At 33.5% G+C, this 12,905-nt stretch overlaps 1 protein-coding gene across 3 annotated transcripts in view; it reads left to right on the top strand.

Annotated features, from left to right (window-relative positions):
• LOC149805226 (uncharacterized) overlaps positions 1–12,905 on the top strand; it is a 60,990-nt gene that overhangs the window by 25,043 nt on the left and 23,042 nt on the right. For 2 of the 3 annotated variants that reach the window (XM_089948650.1, XM_089948658.1), the window contains exon 2: positions 8,291–8,682. In XM_089948650.1, the coding sequence (XP_089804776.1) occupies positions 8,291–8,682 (392 nt within the window). Of the gene's footprint in view, positions 1–7,985; positions 8,126–8,290; positions 8,683–12,905 lie in introns of those variants that run through there. The other variant, XM_089948664.1, reaches the window with a different exon arrangement.

The following is a 12,905-nucleotide window of genomic DNA, read 5'->3' as shown; positions in this document are numbered from 1 at the left end:
CATTGTTCTGATATCAAGCCTACGAAGACATCATGCATGTGTTTAGCTTTTTATCTGCGACTCAGAGGTATGTTACAAGACCATCAAAATGAAATAAGCGGCCCAGTGTGTATACCCTATATTTGATCACATATTCTTTGTATCTGTGACATTTAATAAGGTCGGACAGTTAACATTTTAGTTTCTATCATTCCAATTCTCCAGTGAGGGAAGTGTCAGAATGAATTTAGTGTATGCGGTAAGAGTTCATCCGAGCAGGAATCTTCTAGATGACATCGCTCGTTTCAGTGGTGACATGACTGCTTGGATTTAGACTATTTTATGATGCGCCGTAGCAGAAAAAAATCTGGTCCAATGAGAAAGTTGCAATTGAAATTTTCATGTCGTATGTCGAGAAATCCAATATCGCATGTTGGATCAAATTGCATGTCCTTAAAGTCCATTTTTTAGATCGAGATTTTAGATTTTATATGTTGGATTATACAGTGGTGGTTTAAAGTTATATTTCCTATGTCGACGTTTTACAGTGTATAGTTTGAATAACACATCGATGGTTGAAATTTCAATATCATATGTCGAGAATCCCTAATTCGCACGTTTTATGCAAACGTTTGTGATGAAAGTTTCAATTCATATGGCGAGTATTTAGTTTTCATCTGTTGAATTTCAGAGCAACGAGAAGCAGCCTCCTTGTTTAAAAATAACGCGGTCCGTTCACTACAGCGACCTCTAGCGAAGAATTTCATAGTAATTATCGACCTGTGAAGGATAACTTTCAAACATTTACAGCATGAAATGTAACGGCGCCTCATAATTGAATACACGAATGATGTATCTTAATACTTGATATTATTTTGAATTGTTGAAGTGGACCTTGTGTAATGTTACTTTTAACACCAACATATCATTTCACCATTTAAAAAGCACAATACAATGTCCAGTCACCGCTGTGTAATTCATCAGATACAATCTCAAAACTCAACATACAAAATGGAACTTTCAGCACAATTAATGTGATTCAGTATACAAAATTGAAAATCTCGACATATGATTTTAACATTTCAACAACCACCGTGTAATTCAGAAGATACAATCAAAAATTCGACATTGGACATCGAATTTTCAACCAGCGCTGTTTAATTCAGCATTTGAAATCTAAATACTCAACATATGAAATGGAATGTTCAACATATAAACATTTTGAAACAATACGTAAATTAGGAATTCTCGAAGTATGTCATTGAAATTTCAACCACAGCCGTGTAATTTAAAAGACACAATCTAAAACCTCGAATTAGAAAATATAACTTTCAACCACTACTGTTTAATTCAACAGATGCAATCTAAAATCTCGAATTAGAAAATATAACTTTCAACCACTACTGTTTAATTCAATAGATGCAATCTAAAATCTCGAATTAGAAAATATAACTTTCAACCACTACTGTTTAATTCAATAGATTCAATCTAAAACCTCGAATTAGAAAATATAACTTTCAACCTCTACTGTTTAATTCAACAGATGCAATCTAAAATCTCGAATTAGAAAATATAACGTTCAACCACTACTGTTTAATTCAATAGATGCAATCTAAAATCTCGAATTAGAAAATATAACTTTCAACCACTACTGTTTAATTCAATAGATGCAATCTAAAATCTCGAATTAGAAAATATAACTTTCAACCACTACTGTTTAATTCAATAGATGCAATCTAAAATCTCGAATTTGAAAATATAACTTTCAACCACTACTGTTTAATTCAATAGATGCAATCTAAAACCTCGAATTAGAAAATATAACTTTCAACCACTACTGTTAAATTCAATAGATGCAATCTAAAATCTCGACCAAGAAAATGGAACTTTAAAGACTATAACCTTTTACACAACACGTGAAATTGGAATTCCATATGACATTAAAATTTCAACGCAACATTCTGATTGGACCAGCTTTTGTCGGCTACAGCACCTCATACTATTTCAATGGACGCAGAGACTGCAATAGCGTGGCAACTGACGTTATAATGTGAATTTCATTATTTCTCGTGATGTACTAATTTTCATGAATTTCTTGTTTGTTACAAACCGCAAACTTAAAGACATAAAGCAGGGATTATACATATTCAGTGGGCGGAATGCTGGACAGCAAATCTTTAATTGCAAAACACCGCGAATTTCTGCACATTTGTCCGTCTTTTTCTCTCCAAGATTAAAGGATATCAAGGTCTCTAGAATCACGATTATAGTTTCTACTCACCGCCGGCGTGTTTTTGTTTTATCTGATACTACCAAGGGATATCGGGAATCAAAAAAGCGTTCTTTCGTAACTGCTAGTCCTATATCTTTCGACGCCACACACTTCAACATTTCATATCTCCAGTATGATAGTAACTTTTACGATTTACTGGATGTGTAATAATCCTATCGGAGATCTAGTAAAGGCACGTGCATTTTCATACCTGTGGATGTGACAAACTGCTAATGAAAACTTAAATTTAAATATTGCGATAGCAAATCAATAATGTTCTCGTCCTTGACAAAAGGCATCTGCCATTTAGACAAAACTCTTGTTTGTTCCAGCAAATTTCAACATCTCTGTCAACCATAGTAGTCACATACTGAAAGGAAACTGCATATATAAATGTTTCGTTTCAAAATGAAATTACCATAGAACTAACCACCATTTCCACTATGATTAGCCTGTCAAACTTTAACACATTGAAAAACAAGTTACGGGTACAGACAAAAAATGCAATTTAGTTGGGGTTGGGGATTGGCGGGGGCAATCTAAGTAAGTGCTTTATGATAATTTTCGTTCACAAAATGGTCATAGTAACTGTTTACATAAAAAGTGGCTAAAATCTATTAGACGTTGCATTTTCATAAACAAAATTGTGATACAAATATCAGCATAAAAAGACATGCGAAATCTAATGTAATTAGAGTCGTGCTCATCATGTATGGTGATGTTTGCATAGCAAATTCAATTATATCTTGAATTCGTCATAAAACTTCTTCCTCCTATTTAAATCAAGGTCGACGATTCTGCTGTAGTTGCATATATTTTGCAATTCGTTGTCACGTGGTAAGCGATATCACGTTTACTTTAAGGCTTTGTAACTCAGTGATTAGCGTGTTAAACTTTAAGTTAAGAGTACAGGTTTCAATTGCCAGACCAGGCCAGGTTCGCTGCCGTGTTGTATCCTTAAGCCAGATAATGTACACTGATTTCCTCACAGAAAATAACTGAAGCCCTTAAGCAAAACACCATAAAGCGGGCTTGGCTCAACAAAACCAGATATTTGGTGCGTCTCTGATGCACACAATGACATTTTACTTCAAAACTTATATCATTTCCCTTTAAATTTTTATTCTTTCCTGTAAAATGACTAGGTTTCTGTTAAAGTAGTTTGGATTTTACATTCTACGTTATGTTATCTTGTTATCGGTTTTGTTTCATTATGGGTTTTTATTAGTAACATTGGCTTTGGTTATATTTTCACGCATTGTGAATTCTTCAGGATACAGCGGAAATTCCTTTTACACTTCATTATCTTTGTGCAATAAATTGGGCTTCGCTTATCCTCTGATAGACAATTACATAACAGTAAGATGGTTACTAGAGCCCTTTATCCAGATTTAAACCCTCTGACTGTGGGGACGAATTGATTTGATTTCTTCATTGTCAAATGACCCACAATACCATCAAAGGCTATTATTTTGCCTGGGATTTGACCTAGAGACCGGTAATCGGCAGGGGGTACTCTTTGAAGAGCATGCCTCCAAGATGTTGGATAGTATATGGCTTGATATCACATGGCACGCGGGTTTGAGGGGAGGGAGTAAATGCAATATATATATATATATATATATATATATATATATATATATATATATATATATATATATATATATATATATATATATAATCTCTCTCATAAGGAAGTCGTTATATTATTGCATAATCTTGGAACTAACATTTCAAACTGTTCAACTACTTTTGTTATCACTATGGCTTCGGTCAGCATACTGTGTGCAATGAGCTCCAAAGCCATAGAAGGATGACCATGATTTTTTAAATTATAAAACAGTTGAAGACATTTAATCCGGTAGATGGCGTAACCAAAAAAAAACCAGATCCACTAAAAAGCAACAAAATTTATTTTGTTTTTGTTGATTATAATGAAACTTTAACACAAAATATGCTCCATCAGGCCGATGAAATAGGAGCTAAATGTCTTAACCCATTATTATTATTATTATTATCATTATTATTATTATTGATATAATCGTTGTTTTAGTCGTCTTTGTTATTGTTGTTTTTGTCGTTGTTGTTTTAAAACATAATAATGAAGAAACATACAGTGATTCGAAAGTTCGTTATGAAATTTCCTCCGAATATTAACAGCTCTATACAAATTTTTTATCCTTTGTCAAAATATCACGATGAAATGTTGCTCCCTTATTATTTTACACACAAAGATTAAAATCACCTTTCAAACTTATTTGTCAATTATATTGACCTTTAATATTTGAAATATTAATTTAAACTATTATATAGGAAATATTTGTATCTTGTTTGGTGAAAACATTCTGCGCGAAATTATAAACATTGAAATGCTTATATCAAAGTAAAATGTCTTGATGCGTCAAATAACCTGAACAAAATTAAGCGGATGCTTAAATATTGCTCATAGGCAAAGCTTCTTTGTAATCTACTTATGTGTTACATTAAATATGATTAGAATCAAAAGTCAGTATCCTAATGCAGTTAATTAAACTTCAAAGTTGTCTAAGTTCAAAATAAATCAAATTAAATATTTGAAATCATACAAGTGATGACAGCAAAAGTGAACAGTGCTCTCAATATAAACTTACACATTTTGCATAAATTGAATGGTTTAAAATAAACAAGAACAGTAAATGTAATTTATACATTAATACATGATAGCAACAAAGAGAAAGCGAAATAGAAAATTATCGGATTTTCATTCGGCATTGTCCACGTAGGAGATAACTTAGCAATGAAGTTCATTGCTTTAATTCTTTATAACAAATAACTAAAGATATTACAAATAAATGAATTATAATTTTGTTTCTATAGGCCGAAAAAAACAACAAAGCTTCCTTCCTTTTGTGACTTGAATACAATTCTCTCTCTCTCTCTCTCTCTCTCTCTCTCTCTCTCAATTTAAAGGAAAATCTTTAAAACTAAATATTACTGACAAACATATAGACATAAATTTCTACAGCTTCTCGGTAATGACAAAACTCGATAGACGAATTTCATCTTTGAAATTTCCTAAGTATCATACACAAATCGCGTTTAAATGTATAAATGTAAGATGATTTTATTAAAGCTACAAATTATGTATGTATGTATGTATGTTTGTATGTATGTATATGATCTATGTATAGTCGATATCATGCACTTTTCCGTTAAAATCCATTACTTCGTCTTAAGTTCAGACAGAAAGATCTGATTTTGTTTGCCTGTACATAATTGGGCTTATTGAAATAGGTCGAAATAGGCCGTAATAGGTCGAAATAGGCTGTAATAGGCCAGAATCAGTAAGAGTGGCATGTTATGACAGTCATGCGATCCCACATGATTTGCATTGACAGCTTGGCCTTATATAAAAACTATGGTGATAAGGCTTTGTTTTGGGTTTATTTATACGGTACGGAAATCTACTCTTGCAATAATTGTCATCAGGGAAGAAAGCAAACCTATTTAATCTAATTTTCATGTCAACCAATATTTTGTCTTTTTTCTCTACCTTTTAACTTGCAGTTTTTATCATTTCTTATATATTCCATATAGTGGTTTGTGTATGTGTATTACACAAGGTGTCTTTTACAAATAATGTCTCTCGTCGCTTCAATGGGACTCAAATATTCATGCCACTGTCTATTCCTGCCTGTCTTTCTTGTTACTTACATGTGCGCATGTTGATCTCTCTCTCTCTCTCTCTCTCTCTCTCTCTGGTTGTAGGTATAACCTTTTCTGTTTTCCCACTTGATATCATTTTACTACGTATATATTCTATTTCACTTGTCTTGTTGCACTTATAATTTTGAAAAGTATTTTCAACTGAAGGAAACATATTCTTGTTTATGTACATGTTCTTGGATTATGGAGAAATCAGACGAAACATACTTTTCACTGGCTACAAAATCAGTTTTTAAGTAAAAGCTTAGGTCATTAATGAGACAACATAATTTTCTTTTGCATGACCGATTTCCAGTAACTGAAAGGAGTTTCATTGTATAGACTTTAACATACCTGGAACGCTGCAAGTTATATCAAAATTACAAAGTTAAAAATAGTAACAAAAATAAACCTACACAAAGGCACATTACAAAGTTTATTTGAAGATACAAGTAAGCTATCAAAGCTAAATTGTCACATACTAAATATCAAGTCTTGCTGAATGCAAATTGCAAGTCCTAACAGGGATGTTTAGAAAACTGCTATCCTTAATCTCTGCACGCCGGTACATGGAGATTGACAAACGAATTTTACACACAAGACTTGATTTAATACCAAAGGTAATTAGATACAAGATAGATTATTCTCCGGTGGTGCAAATATTCTAATGAACTCTCAATCAGCAATAAACGCATATATTGTCATGGGTCAGGAAACAAAGACATAATGTCAGTCCATGTACCAAATTATGGGGCTTTCATTTGGCTGTGACGCACATTTACACACACACACACACACACACAAATGCACGGTAACACAAGGCGCCTATAAAGGAGCGTCAACGCTATATGTTTGACACAATGATTTCAACTAAATAATCAAGCATTGGACGGCTGGAACGTTTACTCAGCGTTGTTTGCAATCTTGTACGCGTTATAGGGTATGAAAGAAATTTGACAGGCACTTATACCTAAACACACACACACACACACACACACGCACACACATATATATATATATATATATATATATATATATATATATATATATATATATATATATATATATATATATATATATATATATATATATATATATATATATATATACTCGACTGATAAAGATTTATAACACTCCGGTATAAGTTCTGATCGACAAGGGTGTTTCTTGCGCCTGACTGAGGTAAGGATTAAATGTGTGTAAGCTATCTCAATATTTGTACAAAGCGGGAAAATATCAGTTACATTCATTGATGTAATTGTAACTTTAGTGAACACACATCTTCGTATGGAAGGATTACATTTAAGAACAAATGTCTAAAACTGTCAGCAGTGTCATTAGTAATTCTTGTATCTCCCCTCACTGTGGTTTAGAAAAGTACAAAACAATGGAGCTCGCATTAGGATACATTGTACTGCTTCTTGATGTTGGCGGTGAGGCGGGCATTGGGGGAAAAAAATTGAGGTTAAATGTCCGAGAAAAAGAAGTCTCATCTGATCTCAGCGGTTGAAATCAATTTCAGTTTCCATCATTTTGCGTCTTTGTTCCGTAAACTAAAAAAAGAGGACAAAAAATGGAAAAACATCTCGCCGTTAGAAGAATAGAATTTAAATCATGCTGATAGCTGGCAGATGTAATTGTCAGATCGCATATATTTCCCTTATCTGATGGAGTATTATCTATGACTATCCAGTATTCACGCAAATTGCGCTTGAAATGTATAACGTATTTCCTTTTCTTAACTAGTCGGTAAATTCCTGACTTACTTGATAACTGGAATCTTAAAGACCACCAAACTAAAGTACTTCAATTGCCGTTCAGAGAAAGGCTGGTTTGTATCACAGTAAATATCGTATTAATATATGGTCCCATGTGCTTGAACATTTCTTTTGAAACATCCCTTGAATTGTGCATCATACAACCCAAAGTCGATTGTTAAACAAATTATTCAGTTTGTGAATGTACTATCGACGGTTATGACGTCATGATATGGCCATAGAACTTTATATGGGGAAAATAGTACGACCCATAGGAGTCCATTTCTCCCAGATGAGTTGCCGTTGCACGAACACATATCGGAACACATAGGAACGTACTCATAAAGAAGTGATACGATAGAAGCGACTGAGTTATAACTGCGGCCTTCAAGAGCCATCCAAAGCTAATATTGTTGCACACAAGAGCATACTAGTATATATATATATATATATATATATATATATATATATATATATATATATATATATATATATATATATATATAATCTTGTCTAGGCAACCATTAAATATTGCTTGGGACTTATTTAAAATTCTTTTTTTACGTGATGCTATATGCTGTCTTCTTCAATTTTTCAGATGGATAAACAAAAAATGGAAAATACATGTTCCCGTTGTGATAGGTGTTTTCGATGGAAGGCAATACCAGACTGCGTTAAACAAGACCCTTTCAATCTATGGGATTTCTTCCCGTGTCCACCGCCAGGATATGACAAAACTAGAACTCTTTTGGAGTTGGACTGGACGAGGAGAATGGGACGCAAGGACGGATGTGAAGCGTTGAAACGCGTGGCCTTAAGATGTGGTGTCGATTTAACGAATTTTAATCTCGTTCATTTAAGCGTGCCGGAATGTGACGGATTATTTCCGACTTACTTCGAGTGTGGAATGTATTGTATGATAGCGGTAGCACTGGCTCTTATATTCTTTTTAGTTGTGATTCTTCTAATTGTGGTCTGTTGCAGATACGTGTAAGTAAAACTTCTCTCTCTCTCTCTCTCTCTCTCTCTCTCTCTCTCTCTCTCTCTCATGCTATGTTTGCTACGGAGAACATTTGTTGTTTTGGTTTGTCCAAGTGTTTGTTTGGAACAGCATTACATTTTTAATACAAACATGTATTTCAAAATCAATTTGTACATTAGGATCCCTATAGATGTGTATGTATTAACGGGTAATACCATATCATGCATCAAATATAAATGCGCCAAGACGTTATTGCACTCAGGTTGTACATGTTACAAAATATGAAATATATAAGAAAAAGTACAGGAATATAGCGTCTCATCTTATTATATATAATGCTTAACAAGGATTACCAAATTCTGAAAACACAATCTACAAATCTCCAAATATTATTTTAAACAAGTCATATGTTACTTGTATTTATTAATTGGTCATATTTATGAACGTTAGTCCTGAAAGCGTAAAAATGAGGTTTAAATGTTTGTCTTTCATCACAAACATAAGAACGTGCTGGAAGATAGAGATATTGATCAGCAATTTCATGAGACTGACAAGAGTGTACAATATCATTCGTTATAAGGAACAATATCCCATCAACCAGTTTCACCTGGATCCTGATTACTTGCAGTCCTAAATATAATTAATTTTTTGGGATATATTTTTGGTAATGAGAAATACATCTTTGTTAAATCCAAAATAGTTTTAAATAACATATAATTAAGACCTTTAGATGGGTATTGACATTAGCTGCCAAAGCTTGTATGTTTTGGTCTTTTTTTTTGTTCGTTGTTGTGCCGAATTTGTTAACCATTTAACTGACACAAAACTTTGATCTCTCCATACGTAGCTTAACCCGACATCAACTAATATAGATTTTACTTTAAATCGTTATTCGTTGTCATACGAATTATTACCAAAGTGTTTGTATGAGAGAAAAAACATGTGTTGTTTATTCCAACTAACCAATCTAACCCAATAGTTTGAATAATATGCGAATTTTAATGTTGATAATTAAGGGGAAACAAAAAAGTTAGTCGTATACCTTATATAGAGGGGTACATTTGTTTCATATTCAATATGCTTCTGAGTAAAAAATGATGAGGTATTTTTTCAACTGTATCAGATTTCACAAATCCCCATATTTTGCAAGTATATGTTGAGATCGGTACAATGGTTTGATCGAACAGTTTCAACTGACAATCAAAAGTCAAATCGAAATTGTGTATACTTCTTTAAAGTAAATGCCTGCTTCTATTAGCTATGGCACTAGATTATTATTTATGCTGTTGGAGAACTTTCCATTCATGTGTGAATATAAGACCTAAGTACTTTTATTCATTTACGAAAGCAATATCGGCATTGTTTATCTTAAGGTTATTTGTATGCTTCGTTTTTTAACCAAATAAGAGTATCTGCGACAAGTACAGTGTCATCAGCGTATAAGCGTATAAAATCAACATACCTTTTAATATAGTGACAATGTTTGAAGCGTATAGCTCATAATTTACGCCCATTTACTAGTTAAACATGTGCAAGATCATTTAGAATTAATGAAAACAATAATGAAGATAACGTTTCCCCTTGTCTTACACCATTTTCACATGAGAAGGAACGAAAGAGACTTAGATCTATCTTCATATAAGTGTGAACCAGATAAAACCTTAACCTGCCTCCCAGATGTGGAAGAGCTGCATGCAGGAAAGACGCAGGCATGTCATTGCACGTGTTTGCATGTCTCTGAGATTCTTAATTGTGGAAATCCTGAAGAGTTATACAATAACAAGCTGCCTAACGTCATTTCTAGGGGACGTATATTTTCCAAAACCGACTTGAACATAAATAAGTTCTATTTTAATCGAAAATTGTTTTTGCCATTTTATAGCATCGTTTATACACATAAAAAAGGGCTGGGTCAGTTTACATAATTCTTATACTTTTGAAGATGTACAGGAAGATAAAATGTATTAACAGTTAATCTTGTTTTATTTGTTATAAATATCAACTACGTATTGTCAGCGTCAAGCTACTCAAGCATACTTATTTTCGTGCCATTTTCGAAATAATTCCGTCTCCGCCCTTGTAGTATCAACATCTTTGATAACATATGTCAAACATTTACCTCGAGTTCATTATGGATGCAGGTTTAACGCAACTCTATCCACTCTTCTCTTAATTTTCTTAGGGATTTTGCATTTTATTAACTTGCCAACGTTTCTTTCAACCCATACTATAAAGAAATCACCGTTGTCTTGGATATTAATGCTGCTGGAAACTTGTATGGAATCGATTTTTGCAACGTATATTGACTCTCTTCCTATGGCTTATTGAAATTTTAGTGATGCTTAAGATAGTATTAATCTCAGTTTAATCGCTTTGGATTATCCCTATCGTCAACGCAGAATGTAATCATGAAAGTATATACCGTATGATCCATAAATCATCAGGTTTTATTACAGTCATACATCACATTGTAAAACAGATACAGAGAATCGAGAATTAATGTGTAAGAAGATAGTACATATTTATATTTTAACATGAAGCATATTGGAACGGGAAGGAGATGTTCATAAGATGATTCAAATAATGTTTGGAGACAGTCAGTTATGAGTAATATCTACATACAACAGGATTTTTATTAGTGGATTTTAATAACTGAGTCAAAAACTCATTTGTCCAGAAGGTCACAAACTAACACTGAAACATGCCAAAAAAATTCCTTGTTATGATGATAAAGCATACAAATATACCATTTATATCCTTTATCTGAAATCTCCTGAATGCAGCAAACCGATTTGCATTGCAATCAGCCATATTGAGAAAATCGATTGCTAAATTATTTTATTGAAATCTATAGTTTATGTCTTGCAATGAAGAAGGAAGCCTTTATATATATATATATATATATATATAGAGAGAGAGAGAGAGAGAGAGAGAGAGAGAGAGAGAGAGAGATTGCAACATTTTTCTTAATCTGAAGATAAAATAAATCTTTCACGTTGTAGTTATTCCTTATTTATATTTATCTCTTTGTCCATCTGTTTATTTATTTATAGAATGGATCGTGGTTCACTAATTAATCGGAGCTAATAGACTCCGACACCATTGGCGCTCCTACGATTGTGGCCCATTTCCTTGCGGCTATGCTGACTGATTGATGTTGAATAACGTCGCGTTCGGCCCTTCAGTCATGTCTCTGTGTGTGTGTGTTTGTGTGTGATTTGGATTTTTAACGTAGATTTAACATTTGTTCAGTCAAATCCCTACGATGTCTGCAGTTTATAGTGATATCTAGCACTGGGGCATAATGCCGCAAATATGTAGCATGATGTCCCACCCAGTCACATTATCCAGACACCAGGCAGACCAGTCCTAACACTAACTTCTTCATGCTCAGCTTCTGGTGAGGCAGCTGTATGTACCCTTTATATAACACATTGGTATGACTCGGCCGGGTCTCGAACCCACGACCTCCCGTATCCGAGGCAGACGCTCTAACCATTAGACCACTGGAGTGGTCAGTCATGAAAGATCGGACTAGTTATTTTTTCTCTCACTTGGTCACAAGACATTTCTTTGAAATCACCATAGTCAGCCAGCCCGATCCTTATCAACAAGTGACGAACGTAAAGCGTGACCCGTGGTTATGGCTTAGTATGAGATGAGTTGGTATTTACGATTTAGATATTGTTTGTGATTCTATTCATAACTGTTTAGTAGTTCGGATATGCAATAATAAAAGTAATGTGTTCCCGGAATGAATATCATGTTTAATTTGAACAATATTCTTATGTATGCTTGTGATGGATTTGTAGAACAGTTGTCGGAGTTGAACAAGGGGCCTTACTCTTGGAGAACTGTCCTCTATTTAAAATAGGCGATTTAATTGTGCCTAAAAGTGTTATATTGTAAAAGCAGTTAAATCACACTAACTTTTTTATCATTAAAGGTTCATATTAATTGCACGTCTACATGATACCGCATAAGTAATCCTGTCCTACCATCTGTTCCCTGAAAAGACATCATTTGTTTTCCAAAATTTAAGAAAATTTATTTGCAACAACGCGTATTAAATACATGATACATTCAAATCAAAGTAGATTTTTTTAGCAATCTTATTCATTACTGAGAGTTATTAGAATAGGAAAGGCAACTGGCGGTTGATTTTATGTAGTTTCCTCAATTTTTCGTGAAATGGATTAGGGTAAATTTAGCTGCAACGGTCCAGCTTGTA

Source organism: Sinohyriopsis cumingii, chromosome 2 (assembly GCF_028554795.1).
Source record: "Sinohyriopsis cumingii isolate HCF-2022 chromosome 2, ASM2855479v2, whole genome shotgun sequence".
In the NCBI taxonomy this organism is placed as follows: Eukaryota; Metazoa; Mollusca; class Bivalvia; order Unionida; family Unionidae; genus Sinohyriopsis; species Sinohyriopsis cumingii.
This window is presented reverse-complemented; position numbering and strand designations above follow the sequence as displayed.